The 17,992-nt window shown below is 26.0% G+C and overlaps 2 protein-coding genes across 2 annotated transcripts; both read left to right on the top strand.

Annotated features, from left to right (window-relative positions):
* The first annotated feature begins 2,069 nt into the window (after positions 1-2,069).
* LOC145849255 (Y+L amino acid transporter 2-like) lies at positions 2,070-4,186 on the top strand. Its single transcript, XM_082954401.1, has one exon. The coding sequence runs from the start codon at positions 2,153-2,155 to the stop codon at positions 3,593-3,595; it is 1,443 nt and encodes a 480-aa protein (XP_082810527.1). The 5' UTR covers positions 2,070-2,152; the 3' UTR covers positions 3,596-4,186.
* Positions 4,187-4,193: 7 nt separating this feature from the next.
* LOC145849256 (putative mitochondrial pyruvate carrier 2) lies at positions 4,194-6,555 on the top strand. The gene is made up of 4 exons (XM_082954402.1): positions 4,194-4,316; positions 5,277-5,317; positions 5,619-5,815; positions 6,371-6,555. The coding sequence occupies exons 1-4, from the start codon at positions 4,220-4,222 to the stop codon at positions 6,387-6,389; spliced, it is 354 nt and encodes a 117-aa protein (XP_082810528.1). The 5' UTR covers positions 4,194-4,219; the 3' UTR covers positions 6,390-6,555.
* Positions 6,556-17,992: the final 11,437 nt, after the last annotated feature.

Genomic DNA, 17,992 nt, shown 5'->3' with positions numbered 1-17,992 from the left:
AGAATTTGGTATAATTTGAGTAACAAGTTACTTAAATTGATGTTGCTATTAGCCATTATCAAGGTTGCCACACACTCAGGCTAATCAGAAAATAAATCTTGCTTGTTTTAACTTTTGATAAACTTAAGCTAGTTTAATTTTTTTTTTTAATATTCATGCTTACTCTGGTGCTTTTCATTTATTTACAAAACTCAGGCTAATAAAGATGATTTCTTTCAATCAGTAACTTTTAACTTAGAAATATTTTTTTAAGTAGTGTTTTTTCAAGCCAGCTTGTTATTATCTAGGTAAATTTAGGTATATAAATTTGATTAACTATTTTTTTTTCAGTTTTTGACTCTCATTATTAGTTATTTCAATCATACACTCAGGCCAGTTAAATGTAAACATGGTGGCCATTTTACTTAGAAATCTACATTTTGATAATTTTGCCAAACGACCCTAAATATGATTTTTTTATTTAACTCCCTTGGGGTCCATTACAGAAATTAAGGGAGCCATAAGGTGTAAAGGAGGCTAAGAGGCCATAATTAGTAACTTACACTAGATATTCTGTAGTTTATGATGAAGAGCAAAAAAGGGTTTTTGTAAATAATAGTAGTTTTGAAACTTATACTAGATATTATAGGAAAGTTTCAAAAATTAAGGGGCTATAAGCTGTAAAAGTGGGAGCCACAAGGCCATAATTTTAAATATATACTAGATATTCTGGAATTGATGAGGAAGAGCAAAAAAAAACCTTTTAAGCGTATTTAATAGTAGTTTTGTTGGAGATCTTGTTTGAGGGGGCCATAGCTTTTTTTATTTCCATGAGGGTCCTTATGAAAAAAAGTTTGGAAACCCTGCTCTAAATAAAGAAAAACTCACAATTAAAAACTGGAAAAAACAATTACTAAGTAATTTTAACTAATTTAAACTAAACAAACAGTTTATTAACAAGTTTGTATAAGTTAAATAGCTATAAATAAAGACTAAACAAAAAATAGAAACTCACTCTCAGTCATGTAAACTTTAAATAATTTCTCTAAAAAAAAGCTTTATAGATTGCAACAGTTGCTTGTAAACTATGTGCTTACGGAAAATAAATGTTAACATATAATGAATAAAATTTTAAGAGATTTTTTTGTTTTTCAACTCGTTTTTGAATTTAACAACTATAAATTAGTATCATAACAAAATTCAATTTAACTTAAAGTGAAAATAAGGTTTAAGAAAACTTAACCATTAAAAAACCTGGAATTTAGTGGGAAAATCCAGAAGGAATTCAAAATACCTATAAAATTTATAAAAAAATTTCAGTGGCCAGCCTGAATAAACAAAAATTATGGAAAAACATTAAAATAAACTATTTTTCTTAAAAAAATAATTGAAAATTCTGGAAATATCTTACTTGAATATCTTATATACCTAAAAACTCACACTAAATTGTTATTTATAATAGTGAGGTCTTAAATACAGGGGTGCTAGAAAAACCTGGAATCCTGTAAAAACCTGAAATTTGACAATTCAGGTAAAAATCCTGTAAAAACCTAAAATCAAAGAAATTAAATAAAATTTAGAGAAATTTTTAGTGAGTTTTTACATGTAAAGTAATGAAATATCAGTAAGATATAAAAATCTTTCATATTAGAAAAATATATTATAATTTTATATATTAAAAAGCACAATTAAAGCAGCTTAACAGTATCTTTTTAATGCTGTAATACTATTTAGGACTGTTTTTTACTTTTAAATTTTATTTTATACTTTAAATGGATCAAAAACATGGTCTTTTAAAAAACGTTGAACAATTTTTCATAAAGTGTTTGGCAATTCTGTGAATAACAAAATCATTGAAACATCTATCTTTAAACCAGGAGTCAGCAAACTGTGACCTGCTGTGGGACAAGTTCAGTCTGCAAAGTAGAAATCTGCAACTCTTGATGCTTTTTTCAGCTAGATTTGCACTAAATAATAAAAAAGTTTTTTTCCAGTTGATACTACAATTAAGCTCTTAGCTCAATAATTTTCAATTGTTAGTGTATTATTTATAATTCATTACATTTATTGTTTATAAAAGTATTTATTTATTGATTACTCTTAACTATATAATATAAATTCATTGTTTTTTATAGATATTTTACTGACAAAACTAAATTTTACATGTATCATAATGACTGAAGACATAGTAAAAGAAAATAATGAAGTTAAAATGAAACAAAGGTTATCTCTTTTAAATGGAGTAACTATGGTGGTTGGTAACATTGTAGGTTCTGGAATTTTTCTTACACCAAAAGGTGTACATGAATATATAGGTTCACCAGCAGCTAGTTTAATTATTTGGACTGTAAGTGGTGTTTTATCATTAGTAGGAGCAGTTTGTTATGCAGAACTTGGAACAACAATTGTTAAATCAGGAGCTAGTTATTCATACATTAAAGACTCTTTTGGACCAATGTTGGGGTTTGTGAGGTTATGGTTGTCTGTGCTTATTATTGAACCAACTGTACAAGCTGCTATTGCAGTAACATTCTCAGAATATTTGATCAAACCTTTTTTTGATACATGTGATCCTCCAATTATTGCTGTACGCTTAGTTGCTGCTGCATGCTGCCTTTTTATTTTAGCAATGAATGTAAAAAGTGTTAGAATAGCAACTAGAATTCAAGATGCTTTCTCCTACGCTAAGATATTTGCATTAATTGTCATCATGATTGCTGGTTTGGTAACTTATTCTCAGGATGGTGTTAGTACAGGTGCTCTAGCAGATCCCTGGAAAGGAACAACATGGACATCTGAAGGAATAGTAATGTCCCTCTATTTAGGTTTGTATTCATATGCTGGCTGGGATACTCTAAACTTCATGGTAGAAGAACTAAAAAATCCATATGAAAATCTTCCAATGGCAATTTACATTTCAATGCCTCTTTGTACTATTGTTTACTTACTTGCTAATGTAGCATACTATGTGGTTCTTTCATCTGAAGAAATGGTAAACTCCAATGCAGTTGCATTAACTTTTGCAACTAAAACGATGGGAAGCTATGGATGGATTATGTCAATTTTTGTTGCCATGTCTTGCTTTGGTGCATTAAACTCTTCTTTTTATGCTTCTTCTCGTTTGTATTTTGTTGGCGCCAGAGAAAATCATCTGCCAAACATATTCTCAATGGTTAGTCCTAAAAGCTTTACTCCTGTTCCTAGTTTATTTCTTACTGGTACTTTGACACTTTTTTACTTATTTGTTGAAGATGTTTTTGAATTAATTGAATACTATAGCTTTATGTATTGGCTCACAGTTGGATTATCCATCTTTGGACAGATTTATTTGCGATTCAAAAAACCAGAAATGCCTAGACCAATTAAGTTTAGCCTGTTCTGGCCTTTTCTCTTTGGAGGATTTTGTGTTGTCTTAGTTGTGGTGCCATTTTATGATGCATTAATTAAAAGTCTTATAGGTACAGCCCTCTTGGCCACTGGTTTTCCATTGTACTTTATATTTCTGTATAACAAAGGTAGGTATACTCCTGCTTTTTGTAAAACATTAACAACTACCTGCTCAAATTTTGTTCAAAAATTATTAGTTGTTTTACCAGAATCAAGTGAAGATGAGTAATTGATTTATTTAAATGGATGAAGACCAGTGAATTTAGTTTTGACAAAATTTTCTGATTGTATTTTTTGATGATTCTACTGAGAGACTAATTATTTTGAAGATTTGTACTTTAAAGTGAACTTTTGCACTTCTGTTTTAAACTTTGTATTAAAACATGTTTGAATAAACAGTGTTTTACTGATTTAATCATTATTAAATTAAACAAAAATAGTTTTATTCACACTACAAAATTTAAACACAGTCTTATTTAATGTTTATATTGTAGTATAATCATTATATAAAAGTGTCTATTATTAAGATAATATTTCTAGTTATTTTTTGTCTGCAAATAATATGTAATTTCTAAAAGCATTCTTCATGTTTATTACACTACCCTTAATTTATTAAAAGCTGCTAAGACAAATGTCTATTATTTATTCCAATGATAAAATTACTATGACATCTTACTAAAATACTTTGATGCTCTAAAAGCAGCTATTGATAATAAAAAAATTTCTTAACTTAATTAAAAATTTGGTGCTAGGGTGAGTCTTCAATTTTTTTAAATTATATTTTGGTTTTTAATGGGTACTAATGAAAATGTGTTTTTATTAGAAATTTGTATTTTTTAAGAATAAGAATACTATGTCTGCTTTTTTAAGACGCTTTGTCTTGAGTGTAGACTCTAGAATTCAGTCTAGACTGTCTCCTGCATTAAAAATAAAGTGGAATCATCCTGCAGGTTGGATTAAAACTAATTATTTTTAATATTTTATTTTGATAACTGAGGTTTTTTTAGCATTTATAAATAGAAATAAATCTAAGTCAATCTTTTCTTCCCTGCAGTTTTTGAATAGTTTTTTAATTTTTTTAGATTTTGTTAAATACTTAACTTAATTTTTTTTACAGGAAGTATTATTGCTTTATACACCTTTAGATTTGCTTTAATACAATCAGAGTTTTTGGAAAAATATATTAATTTAATTTACATAAGTTTTAAATATCAAATTACCTTTATTGGAAATTTACGGTCTATAGCTTTATAATTGAATGAAATGAAACATGAAGTTTTTACTCTCCCACATAATTCTTATAAGAAAACTTTTGTTTTTTTGCTAATACCTTGACTAGATGTATCTTTAAAAACTCACCACACCAATAAAATCAGTATAGTTATTTTTAGCAATTAAGTAACATAACTATGCTTAATAATATTTTAATTTAAATATGCATCAGTATTTATTTTGTTAGATTTTTGAAAGTAATACTTGACTCACTCAAATTATTATTGTTTATCAAGTACATAAAAATTGAATTACAGTCTTTTATAAACTTACTTTTACAAGTTGTACAATGAATAAATACAAATTTACTTGAAATAATAGCATTTTAGAAATGATGTTTCAATATATTATTTTCAATCATATATATTTAAAGTTGAAATACCTATGTGGTGTCTTTTTTTAACTGCTTTCAACATAATTACTAGTTAATAATTTAGTGATATATATTTTTTAAATAAATAAACTAGGTGTAACTGCTTTATAAGTTTCTTAGAAGTACAAAGATAAAATATAATATTTAAAGTGTATTATAATAGTTATTTCAACAAAACATACTATTTATTACATAACTATTATATACATATTTATTAAAAATTCTCTTTCTACCAATATTTTCTGAAAATTTCATTGTACCACAGGTCCACGAACTATTCATTTTTGGTGTCCTGTTATCAAGTGGGTAAGTTATAAAATAATAAGCTAAATTTTATAGTTTAATTTTAACATATTATTTTATATTTAACAGTGTCTTATAACAATAAATGGTAAATAGTTGTCGAAATAAGTTGTATAAAAAACTTTTTGTTGTTATTTTTTTCCAAATGAATTATGTTAGTATCGCTACTACTTAACAGTAAAATTTACTTAAAAAATATACAAATTTAATTATATTTGTATATAATTATTTATTATATACAAATAATATATTATATTTGTATGTATATAGATAATTTGATTGTTAAGATTCTATTTCCATACAGGGACTAGTTTTTGCTGGAATGTCAGATTTAGCCCGTCCTGTTGAAAACATCAGTTTAAACCAATCTTTATCTTTATTAGTCACTGGTTTTATCTGGGCTAGGTATTGTTTGGTAATTATACCTGTAAACTATTTTCTTTGCTCATGTAATGTTTTCCTCGGAATTACAGGGCTTGCTCAGACAGCAAGAGTTCTCAAGTAAGTTGTTTTTTCATATTTTTTAAGTTCTAAAATATATAAAAGTAGTTTTATTTCATTAGATTTTAAATGACATTTTTTATCTTTAACCTTAATATTAAATTGAATTTTACTTGAAATTCAAAACGGCTTATAGCTGTAAACAAGTTAGTTTAAAAAAGTTTAATTAGCTTGATAATTATATTGATATTTTAAAGATCTAAATATTGATCTTCCGCAAAGGTAGTGATTTGTCCATTATGAAAGTCTTTAAGGTATATTTGTAGAAGTCAAACAAATTTCAAATTAATAAAATGTTACAAATTAATTATACATAACAAAATGTATTGAAATTAGCCTATATTTTTTATTTTGCTTGTTTTAATTATCATTGTTAATTAATATTAACAAAAAAATATACTATCTAAAAGTACATTTTAAAAAGGATAATTTTTGTAAACGTAGTTACATAATATTATTTTTTAAGAGTTTCAATTTGCTTTTTATTCAAGCTGTTTTTCATTTTTGTCTTTTGAAAAATAGTTTTTAATTTAAACAAAAATTTACTCTTTCCAGTCATCAGTCTAGCAGTTAAAGTTCGATGCAGCATTTTATTTAATATCTGAAGTCGTTAATTAGGAGCCAATTTTTTTCAATCCATGATGCAATTTTTCAAACCTCATACTAATTTCTTCAATTTGCCAGTACTATAGTTTACTCTTTTTCAATCATTTATTAATCAATAAAATTATAATCAATTTTGTTTTTATATATGAATATTGTATATTTTGTAAATATGTTGTTTTAAACTATTAATTAAAATAACATATGTGTAAATACTACTGTTATAGACATTATTAATTATCTTTTAATGTATGTTGTGAATACTTGTTTTATTGTACATGTAGGTGATGTGGAAAACAAGAATACTTTTATAGAAAATTTAAATATCGATTATTAGTTTGAACTTTGATCGTACAAACATAGTAAACCACGTACTTGAAGTATTATACATTCAAGTGGACTTTTAATTATACTCAGTTGTTATAAAAATATTTGTGAATAGTTTGGTTTTTACATTTTTTATAATTTTTTTCAGAGAAAGTTAAAAAGTTGATTTCAATAGTTAAAAGAAATTTTTATTACTCAAGTACTATAAATTTAATTTGACAATAATGATTTAAAGTAAAAGGTGATTGACTCATGTAAAAGTAACACATGATTTTTCGAATAATTTTATTCCAGCTCGCTAATAATTTATATATTGTATAGTATGTTAATTTGGTAGTGGTTTTTAATCTTTACCTGAAAGTTCAAAAGAAAAACGTTAGACTTACAAATAACTTGTTTTATCTGTAAAATTTAGTTTAACTCTAAAAAAAATTAGCTTATAAATAAATTCTAAATATTTGTACATATATAATAAGTTAAAAAATATGACACCCAATTCTGCTAAATTCAAGCCTTTAAAGAAGCTGGATATCTTACAATTTTAACTTGTAATGGAATAATATATTGCATGTAATATAAAAGTAAATTCTATCGATTTAAACTAGTAACGATATACACTATTTTTTGAATTGTTAACACAATTTCACATAAATGCAATTTAAAAAACGTAACTTTAAACAATAATAACACTAGTGTGCAAAAAGTTTGTAAGTAGAACTAAGTGGTTGTGGTACATTGACAGAAAAATTTTGATGACTTGCTCAAACTGTTTATTATACTTTGATACTACGTAACTAAAATATTTTCTAGCCTATTTTGAGCTTAAAAAATAAGTTTTGTTATGTTGTGTAAAATAAATTGTAATGTTGGATATTAAGTGTTTTATATTGATAGTTAAACAATACATGAAAATACTTTAATGCACAAAAGTTATTTGAAGCCAAAAATAGATTTAGTACCTTAACAACGATAACTAGTACTGCTGTTTCTTAATTGCCCATATTTTTCTAATTAATAAGTTTTAATACTTCTTGGTTTCTAATATAGAAAAATTGTAAATATATAACTTTTTAGTTTCACTGTCTTTGTTAAATAAGTTAAAGCAAATTGTGAATTAATTGTTTGGTCTGCCTGAAAATAGAAAAAAAAAAGTTTGTGAAAGTCTGTTTGTTTAATTAGTTTACTATCTTATGTATTTTTGCAATTTATCTTTTGGGATTGACTGTGAGTACTATTAATTTATAAAAACAGCATACTATTTTGGGAACGGGTTAAAAATACACGAAGAAAATTTTGCAACAAAAGTCAGCTTTGCACGAGAGTAAAAATAACTAAAATATAAAGTAACAAGAAAAAAAAAGTTACTGACCGAGGGTTAGGGGCAACAGTGATTGTAAAAATAAAAAAGTATCTTATAAAAATTATTATAAAAACAAACAAAAAAAAAAACTACCGACCGAGGGTAAGGAGTAACAGTTATATTAAAAAAATAAAATTCAACCCGTGCAAATTTATCCCCTAGTGCAAAAGTATCATCGTGCAATTTTGTGTTTTCGTGCAATTTTAGCTAAACAGTTTTAAATTACAACTATACATTTCAGCTATTTTCTCAGTACCCAATTTCTTCTGACGCACATTTCTCTCTTAACTAGTAACAAAGTTCTACGGTGTTTTTAATAAATCCAATACAGTTCAACAAATTGAGCACTGAATAAATTGTTCTTAAATAATCCAACGAACTGTTCTAATCTCTATTAAGATTATCTATTTTTTATAAAGATCTAATTTTTTTTAAACTAAGAACTTCGTATAAAACTATATTAGACTGATTTTATTCTTGATTATATTTAAAATTTTATATAACTTTTACTCGTCAAAGATTACTTTTGTTAAAGTTTTTGGATAAGCAAACCATTTATTTTTAAAGAATAAGTAAAATCACACTCTTAGCAACATTAAGAAAGTTATAATTTAAAAAAACCTATATTGTTTTGTCTATCGTAGTTTGAAAACTTTTAGTAAGCAAAGAAAAGTCTTATTTTAGCATTTAAAAAGATGTATCAATACTTTATCCTGATTACAATAAGTTGATTTATGAAAAACCAATTGACTGCAATCTAAAATGAAAAGGAATTGTAAGCTCTATTATTTTTTTACGAAACTTACTTGTTTTATATAGAATAAACAAAAAAAAAAGTTGAATTTTTAGGTCACAAAATTTTGTTTAATGTTTTTATTTAATCCAAACCAAAAAAGTCATATCCAAAAAGCTAGACAAATCGTTTGAGATGTTTTTTGTCTAAATTGAATAAGAATTGTAAGCTCCATTATTTTTTTACGAAAATGTGTTTATAGCGAATAAGTATTGAAAATGCAAATATCTGATTTTGAATATCTGCGAAACTTCAGCTTTTCGATTTCAATATGTTCTCATAGCATATAAAAACCTTATACCATATCATATGTCATTGAGAATATAAGGAGATTAAAATCTTAGTCTATATAACATTTAAAAAAAGGTTCTGCATATAAGCTTTTATTTTTAAACTGACGTCAGCGGTCAGCAGGCTTTTATAAGTTAACGAGAATCTTTCCTTAAAAAAAACTGTATAACAAACTTTTCTGCTGAAAGGACAGCAGTTATTTAAATAACTTCAAATTTTTGTAATCAATACAAAAATACATTTAAAAAATTCAAAAACTGTTATGATATATTCAATACAATAATAAAGGGTTAGTATTTACTAGCTATTAAATAAGCTACCTTAATGTAAGTTTTTAATAAAATATTTTTTAAATATGTACCTGAAAAATTATACGGACGATTAAGTTTTATTTAATACTACTAGTTTTAATTCATAGGTGTTAGCCTACCAAAAAACGATTGCTAATTAAAATTCAATGAATTTTACAAAAAAGGAATTTAGTTCAATTCAGACATTATGCTAGGACTTTGTTACTTGTTAACGGCTTTTAAACGAAATCACTATTAAAGTTATTCTCAACAAGTTTATAAATTGTTGTATTTTAAAGCAAGAAAACTAGTAAGTGTCGTTTAGTTATTTAGTTTTCCTTAAAAAATATCATGAAGTGTACAAAAACTTAATTATAAACAAAAATTTTAAATCGAGTTAAAAAAAAAGTTTTATTTTGACGTTGACTAATTATAATTCAAAAAATACTTAAGTTGTACCTTTAATTTATATCAGGGGTCGGCAAACTGCGGCCCGCGAGCCAATTGCGGCCCGCGAAGGGTAAATCTGCGGCCCGCGAGCACATTATTTTTTTGACTGGAATGCGGCCCGCGAAAGAAAATTTTGTGGCCCGCGAGCATGTAAATGTGGCCCGCTGAGCAAAAATATGTTTCAAGTTAAATTTTTTTCGGTAACTCGATTTAATTTGATTAGTTTGGTTTTAAGTCTCTGTATAACATTTAAAAATAATTAGAAGAAATTACTGTTTTAGTTTAAAAATGTGAAAAAGACAAATTAGTATTTTAACAGGATATTTTTCTGAGTTTCATAATAACTTCTTTTTTACAACAGCAAGTAATTATCTGAAAAAAGAGTGTAAAGAGTGCTTGAACTTAATAAGTTAGTTATATAATATCTATTTATTAAATAAACTAAATGCAAGTGTTTTCCATTTTGTACAAAAGTAATTCACAGTAATTAACTAAAGTGTCATTTCTTTATAGCTTAGATATTCTTTTTCAAGGTTTTTATACCTAAGTTTCTTTTGTAGATTTTTTAATTTGTAAATGTTATATTTTACTGTAAAAACATTTAAATTAACATAGTAATAAGAAATAAGGTTTTTCTAATTTTTCTTTTGACACATTTTAATTTTTTAGAAGTTTTCTTTGCACTTAAATTAATTTATATGCACACCAACTTAAAAAGATGCTCATATTTTAAACCACTTTTTATTTAATACTTTAGTTAGTCTAAGTTTAGTTTATGCATAATTATCTAACATTGTTGTTTCTACATGTATCATCTAAATTTGTACAGACACATTTAAAAGAGTATATATGATATAAATTAATATAGTTTTTGTTAGGTATACATTTTCATTTTTCAAACATTGTTTTTGTAAAACTAAGTTAACTTTTATGCCTTGCATATCAATACACACATTTGCTGATTTTTGGAGCTACCTAATTAATATAAACTAGACTTAGGGATGGTAAATTTATCAAGGTTGTACACTGTTAATCAAAATAGTTCAGATTCAAGCTAATAAACAACTAAACATTGACACACACTTAGACTATCGCTATTTGTAGACTTCAAATCTCAAGCCAACTAAGTCATTTTATAAGTTTTTGGCTAGAACTGTTTTTTGTATACAAAAATATCAGAAATGTTTTTGTTGACTTAGGCTGGCTTTTTGCTTGAAAGAGTGGCAAATTAAACTTATGATGTATGTTTTGCTCAATCCACAGTGTTAGTTTGAGTTATAATATATGTTAAATTTTAAGTCTTGCAGCTGATATAATTCAATATATTATTTATATTATTGTGTACATTTAAGTGTGAACAATCAGTGTTGCCAAAAAAAACTTGAATCCCGGAAAAGCTTTGAACTTGAAAATTAATGCTTAAAAGTTCTGGAAAAAAACTTGAATTTGAGATTTTTTGAATAAACCTGGAATTTCAAACAATTTTTCAATGTAAAGTAATGAAATTTCGATTTGACACAAAAAATTTAGCAAATAAACATTTCTTTATTAAAAAATATACTAAAGTAGCTTAACAGTGTTTTTTAATATTGATATATTTTTTAAGACACATTACAAACTTTAATTAAACTTTATACTAAAATAAAAAGAAAGAATTGTACTTCTAAAACCTTTGTATTGGTGCATTGCAGCTTACTTGTAAAATTTTACCGATTGTTGTGCTTCGTGTTGGAACTAAACCAAGAAATTCTACTAAAATGTCAAAGTTAGTAAAAACATCTCTAATAAAAATTCTCAGATGAGCAATAGTTTTTCTATCAGTGTTCTCTTGTTAACATATTGATTAAAGTCTTAATTTGATTTATGCGACTTTATAACCTTAATGCATTTCCTAAATACGACCTTTTGTTGTCATTGAAGAAATAAACAAAAGTTTTTCATTACTACCAACATAAACTCTTTAAAAAAGTTTTCAATTATAAACGTTTTCTCATTTTAAATAATAAATTTTGCTACTTTATAACTTTCCTTAACAATTTTTTTCTGATAATTCTGTAGTTACTAAAGATAATCTTGTGCTTTGTTGGAACTGATTTTGGTGATTTGTTTTTTTATCGTTTCTCGCAATAACTCCTATCTAACTTTTTTTTTATTTTTGTAGCTCGTCTTATATTTTGCAATTAATATTTTCAAATGCAATATTCTTATTGCAGATAAAGAATTGCTATAATGCTTAATAAAAAACAAGTTTTTCTATTTTGCTAATGACTCAATAAAGTTAAATACTTTTGTTAAAATTGTTTAAGAAACTTAATTGTCCATTCCAGCTGACTTGTAAGTTTTTTTGGCATGTAATTTATTTACTGTTAATAACTTTCGTTATTTCTTTATGCTGTGAACTTTGTTTTAACTGGGTTGCTACACAAATAGGCTATTTTAAAAGCTTAAAAACTTAGGTTTGTGTGAAACTTTTATTTCAAACACTTTAAAGAAATCTTTTAATTTCCAGAATGTTTTTATGATTGTAGTGTAGTTTACTTATTGTAGTTTTTTCTTGTTTTTTACACTTTGTGCACTTTTTGATGATGATGATATTTTTACTAGGTATTTAAGCTTAATTAACAACGATTTATTAGTTTTTTCAACTTTTAATAAACTTAGGCTGGTTTGATACAACTCAGACATTTTTGCTTTTTAAGTGGCAACTATGTAAAAGACTAGTTACTAATAAGATATTTTATTTAAGTATTCGAGAATTAATTATGTTAAAGAATTTGTTCTAGCTTTCTGGAATACAAACAGGTATTAACTTTATTAAGTTAACTAATTACTAAATTTTTTAATTAATGTAAACTATTTAACACGCAAAAATATTTTTTTTAAGTAAATATTCTTAGAAATATGAAAAAAGGGGTTAATAGTATAAAAAATATATAAAAGTTACCCATAAATTGTCTTTCAAATTTGTTTTTTATAAAGAGTTAGGTTGTTAGTAAAGTTACAAAAGTATTAAGTTTAACTTATTAATGCTTATGAAAGTACATAGTTATTAACACTTAAGTATATTAGTCAAAGTAAATTTTATTCTAATAAATGTTTATTTAAATAAGCATTCTATGTATAGCTAAAAGTCATTTAAAATGATAAGGTGAATAAAAGTTAAACTTTTCTCTCGTGTGACTAAAACTAAAACCAAAAGATTATTCAAATGTCACTAAAACTAAAACTGCGGCCCGCGAGGACTTCGTAAACTTGAAATTTGGCCCGCGACCACCAACTGCCTGCCGACCCCTGATTTATATACTTAATTATTTTACTCGTAATAGTTGAAACAGAGAGGACAGCATCTTTTCAAAAATAGTTTATTATTTTTCTTTAATTTTAATACAGCTTTGCATTGTAATATTTACAATATAATCGTATGATTTACTATTAAAATAAAACTTTAACCTGCTTAAATCGCTTGCTTATCAACGAAGCTTTGTTACGTAAAAACCAAGTTGTCAAATGTTTAATGCACAATGCTTAAGCTACTAAATTTATATCTACGGGTTCATGTGTTTTTTAAGATTAAAAACTTGTTATACTTATATTTATGTGATAATTACTGTGTAATTAGTTTGCTAATTAAAACTTTATCTAGATTTTATGAAAATGAAGTCACGTTGTAACTGTTTTTATAAAGATGTCTAACAATAAAAAATATGATCCTTCTAATGACGATGATATTAATGAATACGACATTTTCGATGATAGAAGAAATGAAATCAGTCATGAAAATACTGTTCAAAAACTTACAGACGATAACAATAAACCTGCTTTAAAAGAAAAAAAGAAGTTGTCGGAAGACTTAGGAAAACACAAAGAAAGTAAATGGTATTTACCTGCATTGCTTTTTCACAATGTTTTTCAAGGCCATGAAAAAAATGAAAATTTAAATAAACAAAATGAACAAAATTCCAATGACAACAATAAATCTAACTTGGTTGACGTAAATTTTCATCAGCAAAAAGACAGTCATGGTCTTAATGAAGGTTTGAATAAGCACCACAAATTAACACCAAATAATGATACTAAAGTGTCAGACAACAAAAACGAGCGTGTCGATAAAACTTTTTCACATGAAGCTATTAATGATAAAAAAGATGATAAAGTTAACAATATTTCAGTATCTTCTGCTTTACAAAACGAGCAAAACTCTCATAATCATGATTCATTGTTACACCATCTTACTTGTCATCACGAACCACTAAACGACAATCCTGGCACAAGTAATATTTCTAAAGCTCATAATAAAATTGAAGGCTCAGAAAAACATAATCATGATTCATTTTTACACCATCTTACTAGTCATCACGATTCAAAAGAAAACACTGGCACAAGTAATGATCCTAAAGCTCATAATAAAACCGAAAGCTCAGAAAAAGATAACTATGATTTATTTTTACACCATCTTACTAGTCATCGTGATTCAAAGGAAAATGCTGGTACTAGTTGTGATTCTAAGGCTCATAATAAAATTGAAGGCTCAGAAAAGCATAACCATGATTTATTTTTACATCATTTGATTAATCATCAAAATTCAAAAGAAAACCCTGGCACAAGTAATGACTCTAAAACTCATAATAAAACTGAAGTCTCAGAAAAGCATAATCATGATTCATTTTTACATCACCTTACTAGTCATCGTGATTCAAAAGAAAATCCTGCCACAAGTAATGATTTTAAAATACATAATAAAAATGAAGTGTCGGAAAAACATAATCATGATTTGTTTTTACACCACCTTACTAGTCATCACGACTCAAAAGAAAATCCTGCCACAAGTAATGATTCCAAAATACATTGTAAAACTGATAATTCAGAAAAACACAACCATGACTTATTTTTGCACCATTTTCCACTTCATCACGAACAAAGAGTAGACCACTTTAAACATGTTATCTCCAAAAAGCACAACCAAGAAGAAAATCATAACAATGAAATGCTTTTAAACCATTTTACACTTGACCAAGACTCCGATAGTGCTGAGTCAAGTTTGTCAATTCATCATTCACACATTTTTATTGATCGTCACACTTACAGAAATATTCATTTAGAAAATGATAAAAGCGCGCTGAAAAAACCTAAGTTAGCCGAACTAAAAAACAACTCAAACTTTCTTTCCGAAAGTAGTCACAAAAGCGAACAAGTTCACAAAAGAAGACGAGCTAGCGTAGATCTATTAAACGAAAGTGATAACTTTTTTCTTCCGAACCTAAACAAAACAGAAAAAGTAGCACCAAGTTTATTAAATAGTAATGAAAAGTCAGAAATTTCTAGACATCATGTTAACGCTTCAAAACACAGCAATTTACAAAGTGAAGCAGACAAAAACGTAAGTAGTAACAAAACACACACTAATAACAAACTTGCAGCCTTGTTCGTGAGCCAGCTGCCGCCAAGAGAATATTCAGCAAATGAGAACCCGTCAGTAAACAGTAATACAACCTACTTAGATGAGGATAGCCTAAATAAGAACTTTTTTATTTCTCAACACAGAAACAAACTTGCCGCCTTTCTCACTAGTCAAACTCCTGCATCAAACTTTTCTGAACATCATACAACATTAAGTCATAGCAAAGCAGAGCACAATCATTCATATGAAAAAGCTGACAAATCTGTGATGACATCTATGCGTAATTACAGTGTTGGCTTAAATGTAATGAGCTGCTCAACACAAACTTCAGATAGATTTCTTCAGCTTGGAATAAAACAAGGACAATGCAACTTTATAAACTTGGGCTTATCCAATTCTGAAAAAGAGTTTTCTAGTTTATATGGAAAATCTGAAACACCTGTAAGAAACGAAAAAATACTATTAACTTCACACGAAAATCATAGTCTACATCAACTAAAAGTATTAGATTTTATTGAAAAAAGCGAATCTTTTAATAGTGATGGTCGTTTCCTTTGGATCAACAAACACATACTGTCAAAGCTTATCCAAAATTCAAACTTGAAACCTACTTGTGTACAACATTCTGAAACAAAAAGTTTTGTCACTAGTTTATTAAGCTCTAATATAACAAACATAGCGGGTGTGGCTACAACTTCACAAAACAGCCAAAAATATAAAGTTTCAAAATATATTTGCCACTCTGGTCGTGAGCAAGATGTTTTTGAGTTTAAGTTGATGCTTGCAAAATTAAACATAAGGCTTAAAAAACTCAACGAAAGGAAGTTGACCAAACAAAATAAAACGAAAACACACCAAAGTTTCGACAAATCATACAAAAGTAGTGTGTATTCTAATTTAAGTGCAATAAATGAGAGTTCTAGCTTTCCTTATATATTTAGTGTCAAAGTTATATTTCTAGTTTATTATAAAAGATAAGATTATAAGATACGAGTATCTTGCTATCTTAAAGTAAAGTAAAAAACACCCATATACTTTAAACATTTTATTTTAAAAAGTTGAAAAGTTAAACAAATAAAACTTGTATAAAAGGGACAAACATTAAAAAAAAAGTTGTAGTTACACATGAGCAGAGGTTCAGTCTAAAATGCCGTGTGTTTGAATTACGGCAAGTATTTTCACAAACAACCTTTCTTCGGATACAAACTTTACATGAAGAGTTAAAATAAATAGCTTTTGTGTTTTTTTAATTTTAGTAAGAAATCTTTCATTATACGCTTATCAACATAATACGCACGGCTATTTGTTTTAAAGCAAGTTATTATGTTAAATTTTTGTACTTTTTTCATATCTTAACCTTTATAATGTTGTAATGTACAATAATTTTAGAGAATTTGTTTAATATTGCATTACGAAACTATTTTGCATTTAATGTGTTAAAAAAAATTAGAAAGAACATATCAATTACAAAACATTGGTATATGTTAAAACTATATTGGTCAAAAAAAAATTTAGTACTGAAATTTCAAAAAACACATCCATAAAATTGATACTTCTTTATTTTTAAAATATGTTTATACAAATACTAAAAAGTGTTTTAAATTTTAGTTCAAGTGGAAAACTAAAAAATAATTAACTATATTTTTATTAACTTTTGTATTTCTAAAAAAGCTTAATATTATTAACTAGCGGATATATTAAAGTTTTTATTTAAAGGTTTTGTGAAATTAAATTCGATAAAAACTAGCTGCCCAAAATTATCAAAATGTGTTGAAAAATAATAAAGTTTATAAAAAAATTTTAATAATCATAAAGTTCTAAATTATATTAAGTATAAATAAATATTTCCTTAAAAACTTTCAAAACTTTTACAAAAAAAAAGTAAGAAAAAAGGCTAAAGGTTTTACTTAAATAAAAACAGTTTAAAAGTTAGTAAACAAATTGTTTTAATGTTTCTTAAAAACTTTTTGAACACGGTAAATGGTTAAAGTTAAAAAAAAAAAACGTAAAATACAATTTTTAAAAAACTTAAAAAATTGTTTTAGATTTTGTATATTTGCGTTAAAGTAGTGTACAACTTAAAATAATGTCAACGCGATAGGATTATATGACCTTAAACTTAAACTTAATTGATTAATAAAAACTATACGTTTTAGTTACGTTTAAAACATTAATGTATTTTAAAACTGAGATATGACTAAAATTTATAATTGGTAACAATATGTTAGTCAACTTTTTAAATAGTTTTTATAGTTAACTTTATTTTCGTCGCGAAATGAGAAAATTAGAAAATATAAATGTTTGTTAACTAATTTTATCATTTGTTTTAGGCATATATCGTTAAAGCAGAGCTTTAAACAGCATAAAAGTTGTTACAGTTTTTGTTTATAACTAACTTATATAGAAATCTTGAATTTAGGTAATATTTTTTTGTAACTTAAGTTAATAAACAATACAGGCTATTCCTAAAAATCTTTTTTCAGTAGAATTTAGTTATACAAAGCTTAAGTAAAATAATTTTTACATTTTAATATATGATATTTAGCGACTTAATGTAAAATTAAAAAAATTGTACTCGTGTATTTTTTTTACTAAAATACATTCATTAACTTACATTTATATTAATTAATGAGCTTTACCGCAAGATCAAAAACAACAACATCCG

The sequence above is a fragment of the Thalia democratica genome, chromosome 1, assembly GCF_965202585.1.
Source record: "Thalia democratica chromosome 1, ktThaDemo2.hap1.1, whole genome shotgun sequence".
Taxonomy (NCBI): domain Eukaryota; kingdom Metazoa; phylum Chordata; class Thaliacea; order Salpida; family Salpidae; genus Thalia; species Thalia democratica.
Note: the sequence above shows the minus strand (reverse complement) of the source record. Positions and strands in the feature narration are given on the sequence as shown.

What these genes read in the sequence shown, in the direction of transcription:
- LOC145849256 (XM_082954402.1), top strand. Translation starts at nt 4,220, where the DNA reads ATGTCTGCTTTTTTAAGACGCTTTGTCTTGAGTGTAGACTCTAGAATT. An exon ending in AAAGTGGAATCATCCTGCAG is followed by an intron (nt 4,317 to 5,276) that starts GTTGGATTAAAA and finishes ATTGTACCACAG; the next exon opens with GTCCACGAACTATTCATTTT. An exon ending in GGTGTCCTGTTATCAAGTGG is followed by an intron (nt 5,318 to 5,618) that starts GTAAGTTATAAA and finishes ATTTCCATACAG; the next exon opens with GGACTAGTTTTTGCTGGAAT.
- LOC145849255 (XM_082954401.1), top strand. Translation starts at nt 2,153, where the DNA reads ATGACTGAAGACATAGTAAAAGAAAATAATGAAGTTAAAATGAAACAA.